General features: G+C 52.2%; 1 protein-coding gene across 6 annotated transcripts; it reads right to left on the bottom strand.

The window, feature by feature from the left end:
* Window positions 1-551: 551 nt before the first annotated feature.
* On the bottom strand, window positions 552-22794 carry FPGS (folylpolyglutamate synthase). 6 transcript variants are annotated; one of them, XM_017976338.4, is made up of 15 exons: window positions 22707-22794; window positions 10268-10396; window positions 10129-10182; window positions 9980-10044; window positions 7048-7162; window positions 6849-6926; window positions 6653-6714; window positions 6449-6551; window positions 5755-5832; window positions 5388-5535; window positions 5204-5293; window positions 4266-4416; window positions 4022-4097; window positions 3116-3182; window positions 552-1439 (listed from the first exon to the last, which is right to left on the bottom strand). In XM_017976338.4, the coding sequence occupies exons 1-15, from the start codon at window positions 22785-22787 to the stop codon at window positions 1033-1035; spliced, it is 1704 nt and encodes a 567-aa protein (XP_017831827.4). In that variant the 5' UTR covers window positions 22788-22794; the 3' UTR covers window positions 552-1032. The 6 variants fall into 6 exon arrangements, with proteins under 6 accessions (XP_017831827.4, XP_002743383.3, XP_078184286.1 ...); XM_002743337.6 differs by lacking the exon at window positions 22707-22794 and adding an exon at window positions 11607-11800; XM_078328160.1 differs by lacking the exon at window positions 22707-22794 and adding an exon at window positions 11407-11468.
* Window positions 22795-24866: the final 2072 nt, after the last annotated feature.

Below are 24866 nucleotides of genomic sequence, written 5' to 3'. Positions count from 1 at the left end.
ACAGGGTTGCTCTTGTCCTTGGTCCCCACTGGGCTTGGCCTGCTGGCAGGGGTGGCATCCTGAACAGTAGCAGCCAAGGCATAGCAGGTTTTGACTCAGTCAGTTGCCCTCTGCCTATCACCCCTCGGCAGCACCACGGGACTAAGGCTGCAAGACAGCAGACCCCAGGAAGCCCAGCCACACTCATTCTGGGTTCTGAACACAGGCCCTTGACTGCTGAGTTCAATCCTGAGCCTGCCACTTGTTGGCTTACAACAGTAGGCACATGCTTCCTGAGGCCAGTCACAGATTCCTCGCCTGTCAAGTGGGTATAATTCACATCATAAGATGGGTCTGCAGAAAGCACTGCCTGGCATATAGTCAACAGGCATCAGTCCAGTCTTCCGATGTTACAGACGGGCCACCTGAGGTGCACAGGGAGAGAGGGACTTGTTCCCGGCCATGCAGCCAGACTCCCTCTATACAGCACAGGTCCCTGACCACCTGCAGCCCCTCTCTCCCTGCCTCTGCTGAGGGAGAAGGAGGTCAAGTGTCAGTCGAAGGCTTTGCCATTTCTTTAAAAAAACAAAGGCTTTAATTCACTCCACCCACTCTCTGTCCCAGGGTGTCCCAGGCAGAGGCCCTCTCCCTTCCCAGAAAGCACTGGTAGGAGGAAATCTACCACCCAGCACCCAGCAGGACCCGGGGCCTGGCCAGCAGCACACACAATAAGCTGGGCCTGAGCCAGGAGGCAGGCGGGGTGTGGGGGAAGACAGGCTGAGTGGCCAGGCCACTGGAACAGTGAGAGACCTGGGGAGCCCCTAACTCAGCCGTCTGCCATCTCAGCTGGGAGGAAGGGGAAGAAGGAGAGGCCAAGGCACAGAGCCTCAAAACGGAGGATGTCCTCTCCTGGCCTCCCATCCCAGAGCCCTGGTCCCTAGGCCAGTCTAGACAGAACCAGGAAAGCAGGTAACAAAAGGCACCTAGTATGTGAGTTCATGGGCAGAATGCAGGCAGCTGTGGGGGGCTCCCACCTCCAACCCTGGGCCTTGACTACTGGGACAGTGCAGGCTCTAGCAGCTTCAGGACACCACCCACCAGGTGCAGGCTGCCAGTGACCAGCACGTGGACGGCAGCAGCCTCACGGAGTACGCTAGCCCCACTGCATGCCACAGGGTGGGTGAGGAGGCTTTTTGGGGAACTGGGTGGCTGAAAGACGGGGTCTCGACCTTGGCTGATCCATTGCAAGGCATATGAAATGCAGCTGAAGACAAGGGAGCTGGCACTGCTGTGGGGTGGGTGGGGCGCCAGCAGCAGGGATGCAGGCCCAGCAAGCTCCGGGCTGGGGGCGCTCCAGAGGGCCGGGCTGGCCTGCTCCTCGTCCAGGCAGTTCCAGTGCTGCTGGTGTTCCAGGCAGCGGAGCAATACCTGGTCCAGCGTCACCGTGAAGTTCTGTTGGTCTGTGAGGCAGAGACAGGCATGTCATTGAAGGGGAGGAGTAGGGGAAAGGGCTGGAAAAGGGGCGGGTGCGCCATGAGCGCCTGCTTAGTGCCCGGCCCTTTATATGCGTCAGGCCAGCAGTCTGCTAGTGGTCTTCTCCATGGACACAATGAAGAAACAGAGGCTCAGAAAGGTTCAGTGACTTGCCCAAGGTCACAAGGCAGAGCCAGACAGTCTGGCTCCAAAGCTTTTGCCCACTAGGCACCATTTCCCCACCCTGGCCTCACTGTCTCCATCTATAAAATGGACATCCAACTGGACCCCATCACCAAGTGGGCACAGGTATTTCTGGGGATGCTAGTTAAAAATGCAGATTCCTAACCCAGAACCTAAACTACAATTTAAAAAATTAAATATATAGGAAAAAAATGCAGATTCCAGAAGTCTCCCCAGCTATACTGATGTGGGGACTGGAGATCTTTTTTTTTTAAGACAGGGTCCAGGGTCTTTCTCTGTCACCCAGGCTGCCATGCAGTGGTGCAATCATGACTCACTGCAGCCTCCACCTTCCAGCATCAAGCGATCCTTCCACTTTAGCCTCCTGAGTAGCTAGGACCACAGGTATGCACAACCACACCTGGCTAATTCTATTTTTTGTAGAGATGAGGTCTGGCTTTTAACTCCTTGGCTCAAACAATCCTCCTGCCAAAGTGCTGGGATTACAGGTATGAGGCACCAGGCCAGCCTGGCATCTGCATTTTTTGCACTATTTCAAACTTTTTAAACACGATACATTGTAAAAAACACATTTTACACTGCAACTCAGTACTCACTCACTTATACATATGCCTGGAACAGAACAATCTTCACCAAACAGGACCTACCCTTACTTCATGCAATGCACACTGGTATTTTCTATTCTACTCTATTTCATATAAAATAAAAAATGCTGGCTGTGCACAGTGGCTCACATCTGTAATCCCAGCACTTTGGGAGGCTGAGGCAGGTAGATCATTTGAGGCACAGGAGTTTGACACCAGCCTGGCCAACATGGCAAAACCCTGTCTCTACTAAAAATATAAAATTTAGCTGAGCGTGTTGGCACATGCCTGTAATCCCAGCTATTTGGGAGGCTGAGACATGACAATCATTTAAACCAGGAGGCAGGGGTTGCAGTGAGCCAAGATTATGCCATTACACTCCAGCCTAGGTGACAGAGTAAGACTCTGTCTCAAAAATTAAATCAAGTAGCCAAGCGCGGTGGCTCACACCTGTAATCCCAGTACTTAGGGAGGCCAAGGTAGGCAGATCACGAGGTCAAGAGATCGAGAATATCCTGGCCAACATGGTAAAACCCCATCTCTACTAAAAATACAAAAAAATTAGCCAGGCATGGTGGTGTGTGCCTGTAGTCCTAGCTATTCGGGAGGCTGAGGCAGGAGGAATTGCTTGAAACCAGAAAACAGAAGTTGCAGTGAACCAGGATCGCACTACTGCACTCCAGCCTGGCGATAAAGCGAGACTCTGTCTCAAAAAAAAAAGTTAAACCAAGTATACTCTGGTGTATAAGTGCATAAGTACCCTAAAGCGTGCTTATACAATCAAACAAATTCATCTCCTACCCCAAAACTCCAGTTTGGAAGCTACCTCAGGGTTCCCCAGCCACTCCCCAGGGACCATGCCTGTCACCTCTCACCTGCGTTGCCTGTGGATGACACCTCTGTCAGGTTGGGGCAGAAGACAGCATAGTTGAACTGGCAGGGCTAGAAGGCCGAGGTAAAGACTTGGTGTCAGACCCCTGAGAGGATGTCTCCCAACTTCCACATGGCCCCTGAGCCCACATCTCTGGAGATGCAGCCTCCTCTACAACTAGAATCATTTCTGTATGAACCCAGTCAAGGCACTTCAGTGCCCTGCCTCCATCTGCCTCAGCATACGCAGCCTGGCCTGTGGGCTGGGCAGTGAAGCCCCAGCCTACTATACAGTTGGGGGAACAGAGTCCACAGGTCAAGAGGACTTGCTTAAGGTCACTCAGATAGTGAGGGGGCCCCAAATCCAAGCTGGGAAAAGGCTGTGAGTACATAGGGGAGGTTCTGGATACAGCCTTAGCCTCCTGGTCTGTGAAATGGAAGATGATACATAGGGGCCAATTCAGCCCTGATAGCTTGGGGCAGCCTCAGTTTCCCCAAGCAGAGAAAGGCCCAGTGACTCCTTCAACCAAACTTGAGAAGCGGGTACTCTTAGCAGCCACCTCGTTTTATGGAAAGGTAAATTAAGGCTCAGAGAAATGCCACCTCTCATCCAGGGTAATATGCTAGTGCCTAAAGGGGCATGATAGGTGAGTCCAGAGCCTGCACCTTTAGCCACGAGGTGGCCCTCCTCTTAAGCCTGGACTTGAGTCTGGACACATGGGAGAATGAGTAATGGCCTGTGACTGGACTCCCCGTGGCCCTGCAGAGCCTGGCGGAACCAGCACATGTACCTTGTCACATCTAATGCCCAATACAACTGAAAGGAAAGGAGTTGACACCCTCCAGGGTCACACCACCAGACCCAGGGCTTCAGGAATGCCTGCCGCCCAACCTCCAAGTCGGCTCCTTACCTGCAGCAGCTTCAGTAGGACCGCCGAGTCCCGGTCCCCAGTGGTGTTGAAGAGCAAGACTCGAACCTCGGGCCCACTGAGCCAGAGGTGAGGAGCTGGGTCAGAGAACGCCCCCCTCTGCCCCGCCCCGGTCCTCCCACCGCACCACCCCCTGTCCCCGCCCACAATCCCGCCCCTCCATGTGGGCTCACCCCTCCCCTCCCCTTGGGCCGGCCCAGTCCCCGCCTCTGGCCCCGCCCCTCACCTGCTCAGCTTCTCGCGGACCTGCAGCGCCTGGCGGAACCAACGGACGCAGGCCTGCACGCTGCTGGGGGTGTGTGCGCCGTCCAGGTACCAGATGAGGGGCCCGCGCCGCAGCACCTGCGTCCGGCCCAGCCACTCCGTGTTTCGAAGCCCTGGGGGAGGGCAGCAAGGCAGTCCTTCAGGCTCTCTCCCACCCCGGTCCTCAACTCCGCACACACACTCCTGAGTCCGCTCTCCCAGACCCCACAGGCCGCGCCTGCCCTCTGAGCACTCTGAGGACCCCGGCAGCCCGGGAGCTTCTTACTAGCACCAGTCACACTGGCTTGGGCTTTTCGGCTGCCTCATCTGGTGGAATCTTCCAGGCAACCCTGAGAGAGGCTGCTATCATGTATGATTCCCGTTTGACAGCCTGAGAGCCCTTAGCTGGAGCCGGAACGTGATCCGAGGTTTGTTTGCCTGTCTCTAGGACCTTGTCACTTGCCCCTGACACCAGGCATGGCACACAGTGGGCCCACCATTTGCTGAAGGGGTTTAACAGCATGAGCACCTGCTGGGTGCTGAAAGCTTTGGGGGGAGATGACTGGATCACCCTCCTCCAGGACCTCAGGGTCTGATGATGATGATAGTGACAGTGACAGCAGCTACCACTGGCTGGCACTTTATCCCGCATTGGCCAGGCTCTGGACTTAGCACCTTAGTGATGTCACCTCAACAAATCCCCACCACAGCCCTTGGCAATGGCTCCCATCATCATCCGATTTGGCAGATGAGAAGACAGGCTCAGAAAGAGATCTTGATGAACTCAAGGCCTGGGAGGTTTGCTGACTTCAGAGTCCTTTCTCTTAGGCACCACTTCAAACTGTCTCTATCTCCCAAACAGAAAACAAACAAACAAAAAAAAAAATCTGAAAGGGCGCTGGGCAGGAAGGTCCAACTCACCAAGCCGCATGTTGGATGTGGGCTGGAACACGGGTGCCAGGGGCAGCTGCCACAGGAGGCCTGGCCTGGATGCCTTCAGCTCCCCAGCATCTGCAGGGTGTGTGAGACCGAGTGTGCCCAGGACCCTCCTAGGCAGTCTCCACAGGTCCCGCCCACCTGCCTGCCCACTCAGCTGCCCACTCACCATGGTGGTCCTGCCACTGCAGCCAGCAGTGGGCCAGCTGCAAGGCCAAGGCGGCATTGGACCGCTGGTGCTCCCCTTCCAGGCCCAAGGTCAGTGGCAGTCCCCCTTCCTCCAGGGCCTCCAGTGGCGGACACAAGTAGAGAGGACACTGGGGGAGACAGGCAGGAGCAGGTTAGCAGAGGCCCTCCCCTCCCCCAGCCACCAAGCCCTGCTCCCAGAACTGATGTGTTCCAGCTGGCCCAGGAGCTGGCCCAGCTTCCTCACTGCACAGATGAGCAAACTGATGCCCCAAAGGAAGGAATGATGCCTCAAACAGGAGGGACACACGCCCCCACCACCGCCGCTGCCCCATTCCAATCAGACTCACTGAGATCTGCTGGGCTCGGTCCCTCAGCACTGCCAGGGGACCTTCAGGCTGCAGCACAGTGAAGGCAGGGACACCTTGCTGTGGAGGGAACAAGGAAAGAGAAAGGGCTGCTGGGCATCTTTCACACTCCTATCTGGCCCCACATCCCTGGGTCTAGGCTACCACTGCCTCTCATCCCTCATGTTTCTGGGGTTTTGTTGTTGTTGTTGTTTTGAGACAGAGTCTCACTCTGTCCCCAGGCTAGAGTGCAGTGGCACGATCTCAGCTCACTGCAACATCTGCCTCCCGGGTTCAAGCAATTCTCCTACCTTAGTCTTCCCAGTAGCTGAAACTACAGGCACACACCACCACTCCTGGCTAATTTTTGTATTTTTAGTAGAGACGGAGTTTCACCATGTTGGCCAGGCTGATCGCAAACTCCTGACCTCACGTGATCCTCCTGCCTCGGCCTCCCAAAGTACTAGGATTACAAGCATAAGCCACCATGCCCAGCTATCCCTCATGTTTCAATGGGGAAACAGGCTGGAGAGGAGGCTCAACTCATTCCAGTCACACAGCGAAGCCAGGATGAGAACACAGACCCCACTGATGCCCAGGACCTTGTCCTGAATGGCCCTGCTCCAGCCTTGCCTCTTTGGGCTTAGCAAAGCCCAAGCCTGCCACGCCTCTTCCTTCCCCCAGTCTGCCTGGTCACCTTAAAGATGCCCCCTTTCTGCCATGCGATCTTCTCCACCGTGTCCCCCAGGAGGCTGGTGTGGTCAATGCCGAGAGAGGAGACTCCACACACCACAGGCTTCCTGTAGTAGAGGAAAAGGCCATGAGGGCCCTGCCCTGAGCCACCAGGTGGCAGGTGAGGCTCTCCTGGCTGCCACCCCTTGCCCTGAGCAACTGCACTCACCTGATTATGTTGGTGCAGTCATAAGTCCCGCCAATGCCCACCTCCACCACTGCCAGATCCACCTGCCAAAGATCAGAGGGCACAGCAGGGGGTATGAGGGTACCCAGAGGCCAGATGGAAGCAGGGAGCCCCCAGGCCTGCTGAGGGTCCCGTTCCCAAGACCTCAGATGCAGGGTTCTAGGGAGAGGGCACACACCTTCTCTTGGAGGAAGACGTGGAAGGCCATAAGTGTCAGGAAGCGGAAGTAGGAGGGCATGGAGACACAGCTGCCGTCCTGTGGCACAGGGAAATGTCAAAGCCCAGAGCCTCTGCAGCCCCTCCTCTGGGGAGATGGGGTGCTGGAACAGGTAGCACCCCCAACCCCACCCACCCACCAGCACTCCTGCATGGGGCACCTTGGTCTCCTCCAGCCGGTGGTAGAGGCGCCAGAAGTACTTGGTGAAGAGGTCAGGACTGATGGGCTGCCCATTGATGCGGATCCGCTCCCGAACCTGCACCAGGTGGGGAGAGCTGCCGGGACAGCTGGGGTCATCAGGACTCCCCGAGCGTCCAGGCTTTCCCCCACCCTGCAGGGGCTGATGCCACCGGCCTCTGTACCTCACCTCTCCTGTGTCCCTTGGTCTGTTCCTGGTGTCCCATCCCCCCTGGACTATCTACAGCCCCCCAGTCCTCGCCCTCTTCTATCTCCAGGCCTCTGCACCTGGCTCACCGTGCTCACCACACAGGTCTCAACTGAGACAGCCCCTCCTCACCCAGGCTGGTCTCGCACATTCTATGGGCTTCGACAGTCCCATACCAATCAGTCACTCTGCTGACATCTGTCCCACATTGCCATCTGTCTTACAGCTCTCAGAGACAAAGCCTGCCAGCAATGTTCAAGCTGCAGCCCCGGGCCTCCCTCAGGGCCATATGGGCCCAAGATAAAGGTTAGGGTTTTCACCCCAAAAGTGACTGTATTTTTAATTTTTATTTATTTTTATTTTATTAATTTTATTTATTTTTATTTTATTTTATTTTGTAACCACTGGTCACTGGTAACATCTAATATTTATTTATTTTTGAGCCCAGGCTGGAGTGTAGTCATGAGATTTCAGCTCACTGCAACCTCTACCTCCCAGGTTCAAGCAATTCTTGTGCCTTGGCCTTCCAAGTAGCTGGGATTACAGGTGTGCGCCACTATTCCTGGCTGATTTTTGTATTTTTAGTAGAGACAGGGTTATACCATGCTAGGCAGGCTGGTCTTGAACTCCTGACCTCAGGTGATCCGCCCAACTCGGCCTCCCAAAGTGCTGGGATTACAGGCGTGAGCCACTGTGCCCAGCCAATTTTTTTGTATTTTTAGTAGAGAGAGGGTTTTGCCATGTTGGCCAGGCTGGTCTTGAACTCCTGGCCTCAAGTGATCTGCCCGCCTCGGCTTCCCAAAGTGCTGGGATTACAGCACTGAGCCTGGCCCAAAAAATGATTTTAGAAGACAGGTTGGTGCCTTATGTTTCAATACTCAAAGACCCTCAAGTATTAGGTCCTCTTCTCTATCTCTTTATTTTGAACAAGAACTATTTAGGGAAAACATATTGGCCTGAAATGACCTTAGGCATCTGATTTCAGATGTTCCTGGTACTGGGCTCAGGAGAGACGTGTGAGGCACAGGAAGAGTGATCCTTTTTTTGTTTGTTTGTTTGTTTGAGACAGAGTCTCACTCTATCACCAAGCTGGAGTGCAGTAACGAGATCCCAGCTCACTGCAACTTCCGTTTTCCGGTTTCAAGCAATTCTCCTGCCTCAGTCTCCTGAGTAGCTGGGACTACAGGCACACACCACCACACCCGGCTAATTTTTTTTTGTATTTTTAATAGAGACGGGGTTTCACCATGTTGGCCAGGATGGTCTCGATCTCTTGACCTTGTGATCTGCCCACCTTGGCCTCCCAAAGTGCTGGGATTACAGGTGTGAGCCACTGCACCAGGCCTGAGTGATCCCGGTTCTACCAGGCCATCCTCTTGTGTGAGTCTAGACAAGTGAGACCAAGAAGGGACGCTGCCTCCAGAGCAAAACCACAGCAGAGACCCGCATAGCAGAAGAGCTCCTATCCGCAACCAACCTGGAAGACCCTAACCCAGATGGCACAAGCCACCCTTATTGTTTAAGCCCTCTCAAGGCAGTTTTCTGCTCCTTACCCCAGAGACATAGTAACTGATAAATATCTCTATGTGACTTTAAACTTATATATGGACTTTAAAATTTTTTCCTTTTTCATTTAATGTTTTTTATAGAGATGAAGTCTCACTATGTTGCCCAGGCTGGTATCAAACTCCTAAGCTCCAGTGATCCTCCCACCTCGGCCTCCCAAAGCACTAGGATTACAGTTGTCAGCCACCACACTCAACCTGGACTTTAAGTTATTAAAGAAACATCTGACTATTCCAGCTATGTAATTTTGTTTTGTTTTTTTGAGACAGTCATTTGCTCTGTTGCCCAGGCTGAAGTGCAATGACGTGATCACTGCTAACTGCAGTCTTGACCTTCCCCGGCTCAGGTGATCCTCCCGTGTCAGCCGCCCAAAGTGCTGGGATTATAGGCATGAGCCACCACACCCAGCCTCCTGCTACATTTTTAGTTTATACATTCGAGTTGCTGCCCCTTCCCCAATGTTTTTCATTATGAAAATTAAGGCTAAGGGCAGTAGCTCACACCTGTAATTACCAGCACTTTGGGAGGCCAAGGTGGGCGGGATCACTTGAGGTCAGGAGTTTGAGATCAGCCTGGCTGATACGGTAAAACCCCAGCTCTACTGAAATTACAAAAATTAGCTGGGTGTGGTGGCAGGCACCTGTAATCCCAGCTACTTGGAAGGCTGAGGCAGGACAATTGCTTTGAACCCAGAAGGCAGAGGTTGCAGTGAGCTGAGATTGGCCACTGCACTCCAGCCTGAGTGACAGAGCAAGACTCTGACTGAAAAAAAAAAAAAAAGCCAGGTGTGGTCGTGGGCGCCTGTAATCCCAGTTACTCAGGAGGCTGAGGTGTGAGAATCACTTGAACCCAGGAGGCAGAGGTTGCAGCGAGCCAAAATTGTGCCACTGTACTCCAGCCTGAGCAATAGAGCAAGACTCAGTCTTGAAAAAAAATAAAAAGAAAATTAAAGCTTGCCATAAATGTGGGCCAATGTGGTAAGTGCTAACTGAATGTTTATTGAATGAATAAATATTGGGCAGAGAGACATGCAGCTGAGCTGACCTCCTGGGGGTGACTCTGGTACTGAAGCACTGGCTGATTCGATAGCCCCCCAGAGTCCATTGGGACAGAGACACCACATCCCTCCATAACCCAGTACCTAAAGAATCCCGTCTTCAGGCCATAGCTTCGGAGGATACATTCAGTGAAGGCACAGGTGGAGCCCTTAAAAGAAAAGGGATTGTCTGGGCAGGCTCTACTCTGCCAGCCCACTAAGTGGACCCACTACCCCTGGGTCCTGCCCCTCACCTTCCCCTTTGTCCCAGTGACGTGGATGATGTTCAGCCGGTCCAGGTCCTCCACCTGGGACAGACAAATGAGGTCCCCCCCTCAGCTATGGAAATCACAGATGGGGGTGGGAGGTGGTCACAGGCCCTCTCTACCTTACCTGCAACCCGCTTCGTGCCAGGTACAGTTCCATGGCTTCCAGCTGTGTCTGGGGGTCACCCCGCTGGTGCTTCGCCTGCTCCAGATAGCTGGCATTGGTCTGCAGGGTATTGAGCATGCGCACGGCATCCTGGCAACCACAGTAGCAGGTTAAGGTTCACTCAGGGTCCAAAGGCACAGAAACAGCCAGCAGGCCAGTGGCCAAGCCAGGGCAACAGGGGCAGTACCAGGCCTGCCCTGCCAGCCCTGTTACCCTAGCCCATACGTTAAACAGAAAGAGAGCATGGCAACTTTCCAGCTCTAGCAAAAAGGGATGGAGCCTGGGGCAGTTCAGCCCCACCCAAGGAGTGCCACATAAAGAAGGTGGCGTGCCTAGTGGGCTGGCCTTGATTCCTGTCCAGACTCCCTTGGCTTCACTCCTAGGCCTTTGCCCTCATTCCCTCCAATGGGGTCCATTGCTCTCTGCCAGGGTGGGGCCAGAACTACAGAAGGTTGGGGTATTCAAATTCTGGAATTCCCTGAGGCTTCAACCCAACCCTCAAGACTCAGGTTCCACATTCCAACCCACAGAAGAGCAACCAGATGAGAAAGAGGGGCTCAGAGGGAGGAGGGATGTGCCAGGGGTCACTCCGCCAGGAAGGCAGGTAGGTACAGCTTCAGGAGGGCTCACAATGGAGGTGGGAATTGGGATGCTATTTCCTTCCCCTCAGGCCTCATATTCCGTGTCTCTCGCCCTTAGGACCTCACGGCTGTTTGGAGGCCCCACTATCATCAAACCAGTGCCACCCGCCTCAGTGGCATCAGATTCTGTTCTAGGGCAACTGGCTCTTGGCACAGCGCCCACAGACATTTTGTTTCCCGGGTTCTGGGGCCCTCCACTACCCCTGATTCCTGCCTATCCCCCAATTCCAGGCAATTAGATCCCCAATCTTCTGAATTCTTGAGACCCCACACTCCATCTATACTCCTGGATCTTTCAAGCTTGAATTTCTGAGTCTCTTCCCTCTCCTCTTTCCCCACTCCCACTGCAGGTTCAGACTCCGGGATCACTGAACTCCAGAACCACCGCTGAGCCTCTGGGCTTCTGGATCCTAGCTCCAGTGCCCCTTCCCACTCCCCAACCCGGGGCAAGGACGATACAGTCTCCGAATTCCCAGATCAGGCGGCCCGGGCCCAACTTCCTGGTCCCTGTCCCCACCCCCAGACTCCAGGATGTTCCGCCCCCCGAGTCCCCCAGTCCGGGGCTCCGGGTAAGCTCTCTGTTAGCCGAGCCCGGATGTTCTGCGGCTCAGCGCAGGCCCACGTGTTGTCGTGCTCTCGCCCGCTTGCCCGCCTGATACCTGGTACTCCATGCTGTGCTCCTGTGGCACCGGCCACGCACTCAAGCCCCGCCGCGCCGCAACCTGGGTCGTTACGCTGCGCGCAGAAGCCGCTGCCAGAAACAGAGCAGCGCGCAGGTGGCACCGCGCCGGCGACATAGCCCCTGCGGCGCCCCCGGCAGCGCGCTAGGCCCAGGCTGGAGACGCCCAGCTCCGCCCCCGGCCAATCAGCGCGGCCTCACCCCGCCCCACCGCCAATCAGTACCGCCCCGCCCTGCCCACCACCAATCAGCACCGCTCCAAACTCCCTCCCTCCTTGCCCCTTTGCACCAATAAGCCACGCCTCGTGTGTGCACCATCCTGGTGAGGGGCAGGCCCGGGACCCTGTTTGTGAGTGGCACGCTCCGGGACGTCCCCTCCCTTAGCGGGCACTCAATCCTTTCGTCAACATCCTCCCAAGGCCCCCCACAGCGTGTCCCAAACTAGCCAGTCCCAGTTAGCAGCCCTCAGTCTCTGCTCCGAGTAGGGATAGGATGACAGAGGTGCAGACACCTGGTGGAGGTCATCGTATCCCGGCCCCAAAAAGTCCCAGGAGACGGCAGGCAGCGGGGATTTGGCCTCTGCCTTTACGAATCTGATAGCCAAAGCCCAGGCATCGACAATCCTGGGGCCCCTAACCAGCCCTGAGGAGACTGGGAAGGCTTCCTGGAAAAGCGACATCCCGACTGAGGCCTGCGAAATGGGGGAGTCGGGGAGGTGGCAGGGTGGGGAGAGAGGTTTCCAGGCCAATGGAGGGAACCATGTGTGAAAAGCAAGAGATTGGAGAGAGAATGAGGCGCCTGTGGCCTCCAGAGTGCAGGAGGCCAGATCCACCCGGTCTTGTAGGCAGATAAGGAATTTGGATGACAATAAATGGGTTTTTGTTTTGTTTCATTTTTGTTTGAGACAAGATCTTGCTCTGTCACCCAGGCTAGAGTGCAGTAGCACAACCTCAGTCTCCTGGGTCTTCAGCCTCCCGGTTAGCTAGGACTACAGGCATGCACCACGATGACTGGGTAATTTTTAAACTTTTTGTAGAGACAAGGTCTCATTATGGCTCCCAGGCTGGTCTTGAACTCCTGGGCTCAAGTGATCCTCCTGCCTCTACCTGCCAAAGTGCTGGGATTAGAGGTGTGAACTACCGACTGGCCTTGACAATAAATGGTTTTAAGAACAGATGACATTATTCCATTTACACTTTGGAAACTCCCACCAACTAGTACTGTGTAGAGGATGGATTTGAGGGCCACCTGGGAATGGTGGGGCAGTAATTTCTTCTGTGAGTGAGGAGGGTACCTACTTGTCATCCTGGAGTTTTCAGAGCTTTTTCCCATCTATTATCTTCTTGGCCCCAACTAGCATGAAAAAGTTGCATGGTGAAATCATTTTGACAGCTGAGGCCCAGAACTGGGGAGGAGGAAACTGCAAACAACCCACTAGGGAACATCACTCTGATAAAAGGCAGTCCTTCAGATGATTGATGGAGTTTCAGTACCTCCTTCCCCTCTCCCTCTTCCCAGCATTGGGAGTAAATTTTTTTTTTTTTTTTTTTTTTTTTGAGGCGGAGTTTCGCTCTTGTTACCCAGGCTGGAGTGCAATGGCTCGATCTCAGCTCACTGCAACCTCCGCCTCCTGGGTTCAGGCAATTCTCCTGCCTCAGCCTCCTGAGTAGCTGGGACTACAGGCACGCGCCACCATGCCCAGCTAATTTTTTGTATTTTTAGTAGAGACGGGGTTTCACCATGTTGACCGGGATGGTCTCGATCTCTTGACCTCGTGATCACCGCCTTGGCCTCCCAAAGTGCTGGGATTACAAGCTTGAGCCACCGCGCCCGGCCGGGAGTAAATATTTATGAGAAATTGTCTGATTTCAAAATAAGCAAGTGATGTTTTGGGAAGAGTCCATCATTGGCTGGACTTCTGCTCTTTACACACTGCTGGGGTGCCCTGCCCCTGACCCCATGGGAGATAGAGAAGTTCTTTCCTGTTTCCTTATTTTTCAGTCAGGGAAACTTTCTCTATGCATATGCATGTATATAGTTTAATGACTACCTAAAAATAATCATAAAGCCAGGCACAGTGGCTCACGCCTATAATCCCAGCACTTTGGGAGGCCAAGACGGGTGGATCACGTGGTCAGGAGTTTGAGACCAGCCTGGCCAATATGGCGAAACCTCGTCTCTACTAAAAATACAAAAATTAGGCGGGTGTGGTGGCGGGAGCCAGCTATTTGGGAGGCTAATGCACAAGAATCGCTTGAACCCAGGAGGCGGAGGTTGCAGGGAGCTAAGATCGTTCAACTGCACTCCAGCCTGGGTGACAGAGCAAGACCCATCCTGAAAAAAAATGATAATGAAGCTTTAAATATTTTTATTTTGCCTACTTCCCTCCTACTCCCCCCATACACAAACACTTCCTCCTCTGGCAGTCCTGTTGACAGCTAACTATGTGTCCCGTAGTTTCTATGCTCATGAAACCAGACACATGTAGACATCTATAGGGTCTTGCCAATGCAGGTGACAATAGTTTTTGGATCTTGGCTTTTCAAAACAATTTTTTTTTTGAGACGGAGTCTCACTCTGTCATTCAGGCTGGGTGCAGCGGCACAATCAGAGCTTACTGCAGCCTTAAACTCCTGCCCTCAAGCAGTCCTCACCTGGGCCTACCAAAGTCCCGGGATCACAGGCATGAGTTAGCATGGCTGGCTGCAACTTAACTTTCTTATTCAATAACAAGCTTATTATTTTCTAAGACATTTACTTAGCAAACACTTTTTCATTTTTTGAGATGGGATCTCTCTCTGTCACCCAGGCTGAAGTACAGTGGCACCATCTTGGCTCACTGCAATCTCTGCCTCACGGATTCAAGAGATTCTTCTGCTTCAGTCTTCGGATTAGTTGGGATTACAGGGGCCCGCCACCATGCCCAGCTAATTTTTGTATTTTTAGTAGAGACAGGGTTTCACCATGTTGGTCAGGATGGTCTCAACTTCTGACCTTGTGATCCGCCCGCCTCCACCTCCCAAAGTACTGGGATTACAGGCGTGAGCCACCGTGCCCAGCCAGAGTCCTTATCCCTAGCCTATGGGCCTCCTTCCCCGTCTCCCCAGGGACATTGCTAATTCAGCATCTTTAATGGCTGCATGGCCTTCCTGGGAGAATCCTGCTTTCACCTGTGGACTCCTGACCCAGTGATCCACCAGCCTCAGCCTCCCAATGTCTTGGCAATACAGGCGTGAGCCACCCCGCCCGGCCAGAGTCCTTATTCCCAGCCTCTGCGCCTCCTTCCTTCAGTGTCTCCCCAGGGACCCTGCTAATTCAGCATCTTTAATGGCTATGTGGCCTTCCCGGGAGCATCCTGCATTCACCTGTGGACTCCTGACCTTGTGATCCATCCGCCTCAGCCTCCCAAAGTGCTGGGATTACAGGCGTGAGCCACCAGGCCCAGCCAGAGTCCTTATCCCTAGCCTCTGGGCCTCCTTCCCCGTCTCCCCAGGGAGACTGCTAATTCAGCATCTTTAATGGCTTCGTGGCCTTCCTGGGAGAATCCTGCTTTCACCTGTGGACTCCTGACCTCAGGTGATCTCCCTGCCTCAGCCTCCCTGCCTGTAATACCAAAGTGCTGGTATTACAGGCATGAGCCACCACGCCCAGCCAGAGTCCTTATTCCTAGCTTCTGTGCCTCCTTCCCTGTCTCCCCAGGGACACTGCTAATTCAGCGTCTTTAATGGCTGCATGGCCTTCCCCGAACATCCTGCATTCGCCTGTGAAATGGCATTCATTCTGCCTTCAGTGTTTTGCTGCTATGGATACGTGTATACATTGAAGGGCTTGATTTCTGTGAGTTGGATTGCATGGGGGGTTCGGGTTGGGTCCAGGGATGTTTGCAATCCTTTTCCTCAATGCTGCTGTCACCTTGGCATCCCAGCAGCTGTGTGTGATGAACCACCCCTCTCCCAGGATGCCCCCAGACCACAGGATGCAGAGCCATCTCCGTGTTTCTTTCATTCCCCTGCCACAGTGACCTTGGGCATCTTCCCATGCATTTATTTCAGTGAGCTGCCTCACCCATCTTTGGACCATTTTTCTAATGTTTGATAGATTTTTCATATCAGTTATAATAGCCCTTTGTGGGCTGGGTGCAGTGGCTCACCCCTGTAATCCTAGCACTTTGGGAGATTGAAGTGGGAAGATCGCTTGAAGCCTGGAGTTCTAGATCAGCCTGGGCAACATGGTGAAACTCTCATCTCTACAAAAAACAAAAATTGCTGGGCATGCTGGTGCACATCTGTAGTCCCAGCTACTAGGAGGGTGAGGCAGGAGGACCTTCCTTTTCTTTTTTTTTTTTTCTTGCTCCTTTGCCCAGGCTGAAGTGCAGTGGTGCAATCTCGGCTCAGCATCTACCTCCTGGGTTCAAACAATTCTCCTGCCTCAGCCTCTGGAGTAGCTGAGATTACAGGCGCCTGCCACCATGCCCAGCTAATTTTTGTATTTTTAGAGAGACAGGGTTTCACCATTTTGGGCAGGCTGGTCTTGAACTCCTGACCTCAAGTGATCCACCTGCCTCAGCCTCCAAAAGTGCTGGGATTACAGGCATGAGCTACTGCGCCTGGCCAAGGAGGATCATTTGAGTCCAGGAGTTCGAGGCTGAAGTGAGCTACAACAGTGCCACTATACTCCAGCCTGAGAGACGCAGTGAGACCCCCCTCTTTTTAAATAAATCAATCAAATGTTTAAAAAGTTTTTTTTAAAAAAGCATTTTGTGTATAGCACAGATATTATCCCTCAGTTTCCTTCCTCTGTAGAGCAAGTATTTTTTCCAGATCTAGTTTTAGTGGACTCATCTGTAAAAGGTGGTGTAGGTGCTCTAGCCATTCCTCCAAGAATGAGATCCCAGAGCCAGATTCCCTCCTCCAGTGTAAGGTGGAAATCTTGTCCACATTGCTGAATGTTTTTTTTTTTTTTTTTTTTTTTTTTTGGAGACAGAGTCTCCCTCTATCCCCCAGGCTGGAATGCAGTGGCGAGATCTTGGCTCACCGCAACCTTTGCCTCCCAGGTTCAAGTGATTCTCCTGCCTCAGCCTCCTGAGTAGCTGGGATTACAGGCACCACACCACCACACCTGGCTAATTTTTGTATTTTTAGTAGAGATGGAGTTTTGCCATGTTGACCAGGCTGGTCTTGAACTCCTGACCTCAGGTGATCTGCCCACCTTGACCTCCCAGAGTGCTGGGAAGTGCTGGGATTACAGGTGTGAACCATCGCACCTGGCCACAAATTGCTGAATCTTATCTGACTTTCTTTCTCTTTGCCCTCAGCAAAGAAGTTGGATCACTTCTTCCCTCTGGCCTGTTACAGGCCTTCTCTAGAACGAGACAGTTCTTGACAGTTATGATAATCTGACTCATTGAGCTATGGACCTCAGCTGCAGTTAGAAATAGATTTGCACGCATCCCTTCGATAGCTCAGCTGGTAGAGCGGAGGACTATAGCTACTTCCTCAGAAATAGATTTGCAGACATGGAGAACAAGGAACAGCAATGAAAACCCTGAGGACCCCCGCCCACCCCATTGCATGTGGTACCAGTATAGGAAATGGTAAGTGGTGGCCGGGGCCTTGGGCAAGTCCTGGTCCCTTGGGCATCTGTTTACTCTAAAGTCTCTAAGGACATTTTCCCCCCGCCACTGCATTCCTAGAGGATCTAAGCACAATTTTCACAGTAACACAGGGAAATTAGTAAGCATCAAATTTAAGGGAGAGAAGTGGGGTAAAATAGAGCTCTTTTCCTCATTAAAACTTTTCCTTACAACTGGGTGCTCGCTCATGCCTGTAATCCCAGCACTTTGGGAGGCCCAGGCAGGAGGATCACTTGAGCCTAGGAGTTTGAGGCCAGCCTGGGCAACAATAGCGAGACTTTGTTTCTTCAAAAAATATAAAACTTAGGTGCCCACCTGTGCTCTCAGCTACTCAGGATGCTGAGGTGGGAGGATCACTTGAGCCCGGGAGTTTGAGGCTACAATGAGCCATGATCATGGCATTGCACTCTAGTTGGGGTGACAGAGTGACACTGTCTCAAAAAAAAAGTGGGGGAACGCTTTTTCCCTTTTCTTTTTTTTTTTAAGACGGAGTTTCGCTCGTTACCCAGGCTGGAGTACAATGGCGTGATCTCGGCTCACCGCAACCTCCGCCTCCTGGGTTCAGGCAATTCTCCTGCCTCAGCCTCCCGAGTAGCTGGGAATATAGGCACACACCACCATGCCCAGCTAATTTTCTGTATTTTTAGTAGAGACGGGGTTTCACCATGTTGACCAGGATGGTCTTGATCTGTTGACCTGGTGATCCACCCATCTCGGCCTCCCAAAGTGCTGGGATTACAGGCTTGAGCCATTGCGCCTAGCCTTTTCTTACGTTTTCATTTTAAATTCTGATTTTTTTGGATATCATACCATTCAAATGGTTAAAAGATTGGCTGGGCACAGTGGCTCACACCTGTAATAACAGCACTTTGGGAGGCCGAGGCGGGTGGATCACTTGAGGTAAGGAGTTCAAGGACAGCCTGGGCAACATGATGAAACCCCGTGTCTCCTAAAAATACAAAAATTAGCCAAGCTTGGTGATGTGCGCCCGTAGTCTCAGCTACTTTGAGGGAGATTGAGGCACAAGAATCACTTGAACCTGGGAGGCAGAAGATTGCATCGCCTCACTCCAGCCTGGCCAAAAAAGCAAGACTCAATCTCCAAACAAAGAAAACAAAAAACAACAAATAGTTTACGGGTCAAAACAGTGTACAGCAAAATGTCTCCCTCCCTGGGAGCCCAGATTCCAGCACCTTAATCCTCCTTCCTCAAAGCAGTCAATGTTATCAGTTTCTTATCTTTCCAGAGATAGGTTATACATTTACAAGCAAATACAAATATATATTGCTTTCCCTTTTATACCCACAGATCGCAGCAGACTGTGAGGCAAGCCTGCCTAGTACTTTCTCTGTGCCCCTTTTTATCCAGGGCCTATTCCGGGCTGTGTCAGTACATAAGGGCCACTCCGTTGTTTTGAAGCTGCATAGTACTCCATGGTGTGGAAGTGTTACTGTGTATTTGGCCAGCTGCCTACTGATGGACATTTGGGTGGTTTCCAATATGTTGCTATCACAAGCAGTGGATAACATTTTACCTTCATCATTTCCTCCTCGTGTGGCATATCCCATGGATAAATTCCAAGAAATGCAATTGCTGGATCAAAGGTGACCTGCACTTGACATTTTTTTTTTCCAAGACGGAGCCTCGTTCTGTCACCCAAGCCGAGTGCAGTGGTGTAATCTCAGCTCACTGCAACCTCCACCTTCCAGGCTCAAGCAATTCACCTGCTTCAGCCTCTCAAGTAGCTGAGATCACAGGTGCACACCACCACGCCTGGCTAATTTTTGTATTTTTTAGTAGAGATAGTGTTTCACCATGTTGGCCAGGCTGGTCTCAAACTCCTGACCTCAGGATCCGCCCACCTCAGCCTCCCAAAATGTTGGGATTACAGGCGTGGGACACCACATCTAGTTGACATTTTTATACAGATGGTCACATTGTCCCCCAGAGGGGTGGGTACCAGTGTCCCCCACTTTAGCCAGCATTTCCTCACATCTTCAGCAACACAGCCAGCTTTGATCCCTGCCAATTGTATGGTGGATTCTCCAAGTAGTTACATTTGTATTTATTTTATTTATTTATTTATTTTTTGAGACGTAGTTTCGCTGTTGTTACCCAGACTGGAGTGCAATGGCACGATCTCGGCTCACCACAACCTCCACCTCCTGGGTTCAAGCAATTCTGCCTCAGCCTCCCGAGTAGCTGGGACTACAGGCGTGCACCACCATGCCCAGCTAATTTTTGTATTTTTAGTAGAGATGGGGTTTCACCTTGTTGACCAGGATGGTCTCGATCTCTTGACCTCGTGATCCACCTGCCTCGGCCTCCCAAAGTGCTGGGATTATAGGCGTGAGCCACCGCGCCTGGTCTGCATTTATTTTATTATTAAGGAGGCCGAGCTCTTTTTTGTGTGTTTAACAGCTGGTTTGTGGCTGGGCATGGTGGCTCATGCCTATAATCCCAGCACTTTGGGAGGCCAAGGTGGGTGGAAAAGGTTCAAGATCAGCCAACGTGGTGAAACCCCGTCTCTATAAAAATACAAAAGTTAACTGGGTGTGGTAGCACCTGCCTGTAATCCCAGTTACTTGGGAGGCTGAGGTACGAGAATTACTTGAACTTGGGAGGTGGAGGCTGCAGAGAGCCAAGATCGTACCACTGCACTCTATCGTGGGGGACAGAGCAAGACTCCATCTCAAAAAAAAAAAAAAGTTGGCCAGGCAGGGTGGCTCATGCCTGTAACCCAGCTCTTTGGAAGGCCAAAGTGGGTGGATCATGAGGTCAGGAATTCAAGACCAGCCTGACCAACATGGTGAAGCCCCCGTCTCTACTACGGATACAAAAATTAGCCGGGCATGGTGGCCCATGCCTGTAATCCCAGCTGCTCAGGAGGGTGAGGCAGGAGAATCACTTGAACCCAGAAGATGGAGTTTGCAGTGAGCTGAGATCAAGCCACTGCACTTCAGCCTGGGCAACAGAGCAAGTACTGTCTCCAAAAAAAAAGCTGTCGTGTTTCCCTTACAGCCCACTCATCTCCTTTGTGGCTTTTTATTTTAAAAGCCACAAATATTTATAGAAGCAACTAGAGGAAAGTGTAAAGGGAAAAATCCAAGGCATCTTCATCATACACCTGGAGAGGGAACTGCGGCTGGCCTTTTGGTGTCCGAGATGGCATTGCTTTCTCTCTCTCCAAGAACAACAGAAACACAGCCATTGTCGGAGAGAAGAGAAAACAAAGGGAGACGGGGAACCAGTAAATGGGCCGGCGCCCACTCATGCGGGAAGATCTGCAGGTGCGCGTGGAGGGAAGGAGAGGCTGGGGTAGGAGCTGGCTGAGGAACTCTGCCATAACCCCACCTTCCCACAGGGAAACGATGTCATTCATTCATTTATTCACTGGGGAGAAATTATCTCTGCCAGAACCTGGGCTAGATGCTGGGGTCACTGTGGGGAACAGAAGACAAGATACTGCTCACAGAGCACCCAGTCCTGGGGGTGAGAAGGCAGCAAAGAAAGAAATTCAAAAAGGAATATACAGATTTACAAACCCTCGTCAGGTCACAGAGGGTATCCACTGTGGAATGCAGGCTGAGGTTCAGAGAGGGTAGACACAGCTGGGGCCTCACAGTGGGTCAGGTCTTTCTAAACTCAGATCTGCCTGGGTTACTACACTCTCTCCTGCCCTGTCATGCATTTGGGATTAAAAACCCACAAGTTCACTGCGGCTGGTCCCTGCCTGCCTCCTGACTCATCCCCCACGTACAAGACACAGTCCCTGCCAGCTGGCAAGGACTTTGGCAACTGGCCTTGGCCTTGGCCTCTCGAACCTGCAAGCTTTTGCTCACAATGTTTGCTTCTGCTGAAACACCCATGCCCTCTGTTTGTCCTCTTTCCTTCTTTTTGGGAAGGTTGTTTTTTGTTAACATTTATTAAGCACTTGGCTGGGAGCAGTGGCTCATGCCTGTAATCCCAGCACTTTGGGAAGGCAAAGTGGGTGGATCGCTTGAGGCCAGGAGTTTGAGACCAGCCTGGCCAACATGGTGAAACAATTAGCTAGGTGTGGTGGCACACTCCTGTGGTCCCACTACGTAGGAGGCTGAGGCAGGAGAATCCCTTGAACCAGGGAGGCGGAGGTTGCAGTGAGCTGAGATCGCACCACTGCACTCCAGCCTGGGCAACAGAGCAACAGAGTTAAGATGCTGTCTCAAAACAAACATTTATTAAGCACTTATCCCTCTGTTTGGCACCTGAAATCTCATGGAAATTGTGTGAAATAGAGATGATCACTATTTTATAGGTGGAAAAATGGAGGCTCAACTCACCCAGGGTGATACAGCAGGCATGTGGATGCAGCAGAGCCAACTCAAACCCTGATTACTGACTTTAATGTTGGTCCTTGCACCTCACCACCACTTGTCTGGCCATCTCCACTGTTGAAGTGCTGTGTGACCATGGGTAAGTCACCTCCCCTCTCTGATCCTATCTGACCCTCAGTCTCCTCTTTGGGAGAAAGAGGAGATTTTTTTTTTGAGATGTAGTCTCACTCTGTTGCCTGGCTGGAGTGCAGGGGCCTGATCTTGGCTCACTGCAACCTCCACATCCCGGGTTCAAGAGATTTTCCTGCCTCATCCTCCAGAGTAGTTGGGATTACAGACATGTGCCACCATGCCTGGCTAATTTTTTTTCCTTTTTTGAGATGTAGTCTTGCTCTGTCGCCCATGCTGGAGTGCAGTGGTGCAATCTTGGCTCTGCAACTTCTGCCTCCCAAGTTCAAGCAATTCTCCTGCCTCAGCCTCCCTAGTAGCTGGGATTACATACCAAGAACGAGCTTGGTCGAGACCCCCCACCCAGGCTGCGCCGAAGGTATCTGAGAGGCAGACACCCAGATAGCACAACAGCCTGGAATCCCGTGGGGCTAAAGGCCCGGAGCAGATTCTCATTTCACTTCTTTATTTGCTCTTAGACAGGTGATTCTTATTAATACCCAGGTGAGCTATATTTACATATAACTAAAGAATATACCAAGTAGGCAGCTGTTACCCACCTACCACTAATTACAAACTAAAAGATATCCTCCACTGAAGGAGCCATGAGGGCAGAGTAAACTTAATGTGTCTCAACTTCAGACGTCCGTCATCGAGCCCAACTAATTTTGTATTTTTAGTAGAGATGGGGTTTCGCCATCTTGGCCAGGCTGCTCTCAAACTCCTGATCTTTTAATTCATCCGCCTCAGCCTCCCAAAGTGCTGGGATTACAGATGTGAGCCACCATGTCTGGCCTTCATAGCAATTTTCAGAGGAAAAAAATGTGGAATATTTTTTCGATTTATTCTCACCTTCCAAGCATGCTGGCTGCTAAGCCCTGTGAGGGAGGTGCTGGCAGCATCACCCCCAAGAAACTGAGGCTTAGAGAGTCAAGGTCACCTGCCCGAGGTCACCGGGTTCTCCTACCTGAAAGGAGGCGGTTTTTGCTGAGGAAGAATGTCCGGATGGGCCCTCCATGGTTCCTTTCCACCAGAACTTCTCAGCCATTGGCAGCGAGGCAGCCAGGGACCTGGCACCTTTCATCCCTCGGGTTTCCCGCTCCCCTTCTGGGTAGGACATGAAGTGACGCACAAGTCACCTCTGCCAAGCCAGCTCTGGCCAGGATCTAGCTGGAGCTGTGAGGCTTGCTGAATCAGAGAACGTGACTTGTGGAGAGGTCAAGGCCTCCCCTCCGCTGACGGGACGGGGGGCAGAAGCTCTGGCCTCTCCAGTGTGCAGGGAGAAACGTTTTACCTGATAGGTTCCTGCCCTCATCCTAGGAAACCCCAGGGTTTTCTCATCCTCTGTGGCAAGTTTCTGGAGGGGAGCGTGGGACTGGTCAGAACTTCACAATGAGTTAAACAACAACTGGGTGGAGATTAAAGCTAAGCACGGGGACAGGCAGGCAGGTGGAAGGGGAGGGGACTAACGCTTGGGAGGGGGCTATGCTTGCGAAGCTTCCAGGCCTTGGGGCTGGCTTTATCTGGCCTCTTCCAGGTCTCCTTATCCCAGCCCACCCCCCTTACAGTTAGGGCCCGTTTTGCCTTTGCCCTGCCAGGGCGAGCTCCTAGCTGGGAGAGGGGTACACAAAGAACAGCATGGACATGGGACGCCCTTGATTTACGGAGGAAGAGGTGTTTCACCAAATCACTTGGTCAAAAAAAGCCAGGGAGCTGGGTGTGGCAGCGTTCGTCTGTAATCCCAGCTATTCTGGAGGCTGAGGCAGGAGAATTGCTTGACCCCAGGAGGTGGAGGTTGCAGTGACCCAAGATCTCATCGCTGCAATCCACCCTGGGAGACAGCTAGACTCTGTCTCAAAAAATAATATATTAAGTTAAAACTCTATTGAGGTGAAGGGTTACTCTGTAACATATTTAATTGATTTCCTCAGCCCTTTTTGGCTGTTTTACTCAAGTCCCTATTTTGATGGTTATGCTAATGTTTGTGGAAAGAGGTCTTGTATTGGCTGCATTATAATCACATCAGTACTACTTCGGCTGGTTTAAGTAAAAGTGAATATAAAACCACCATTTTAACAACAACAAAAAAGGGAAACCAGGATGTGACTCTAGTTTTTTTTTTTGAGACAGGGTTTCGCTCTTGTTGCGCAGGCTGGAGTGCAGTGGCACCATCTCGGCTCACTGCAACCTGTCTCTGGGTTCAAGCGATACTCCTGCCTCGGCATCCCAAGTAGCTGGGATTACAGGTACCCACTACCGCGCCTGGCTAATTTTTATATTTTTAGTAGAGATGGGGTTTCATCATCTTGGCCAGATCCAACTCCTGACCTCGTGATCCACCCACCTCGGCCTCCCAAAGTGCTGAAATTACAGGCGTGAGCCCCTGCACCCAGCCTAACTCCAGGCTCTTTAAAAAAAAAGCCAGGACACAGAACCCAGTTCCTGGACTGCAGGGTGACATCCCAAGCTCATCCCCATAAGCTGGCAAAGGCCTTTCCTTTCCCGTCTGCACGGCCTCCTCGGCCATCTGTTCACCGTACTCACTCCAGTGTATCTGAGACTTAGAGGTGCCAGGCACTATCTAGGTGCTGGGAACATGATAAGAGCCCCACAAGGCCCTGCCCTCTGGGAGCCTTTATTCCAGGCCACATACCTCCCTCTACAGGTGGAAACAGCATCCATGTCACACCAGAGCTTGAGCCCAGAGCTAGAGAACCCACACCTGACTGGCAAGTCCCCGTTCTTCCCTGGGGTAGACTGTGGGGAAGAGAAAGGTGGGGGTGAGCTTGGGTCAGCAGTTCCAGGGTTTAGGGCCTGTCTTGGTTGTTTTAAAATGTAGCTTAATTGGGTGGGTGTAGTGGCTCACACCTGTAATCCTGGCACTTTGGGAGGCCAACGTGGAAGAATCCCTTGAGTACAGTGGAAAAATCGAGGCTAGCTGCAACCTCCACCTCCTGGGTTCAAGCAATTGTCCTGCCTCAGCCTCCTAAGTAGCTGGGACTACAGCCACGTGCCACCATGCCCAGCTAATTTTCTTTTGTATTTTTAGTAGAGACGGGGTTTTACCATGTTGGTCAGGCTGGTCTCAAACTTCTAACCCCATGATCCACCCACCTCAGCCTCCCAA

Source organism: Callithrix jacchus, chromosome 1 (genome assembly GCF_049354715.1).
Source record: "Callithrix jacchus isolate 240 chromosome 1, calJac240_pri, whole genome shotgun sequence".
NCBI classification, from domain to species: Eukaryota; Metazoa; Chordata; class Mammalia; order Primates; family Cebidae; genus Callithrix; species Callithrix jacchus.
Note: the sequence above shows the minus strand (reverse complement) of the source record. Positions and strands in the feature narration are given on the sequence as shown.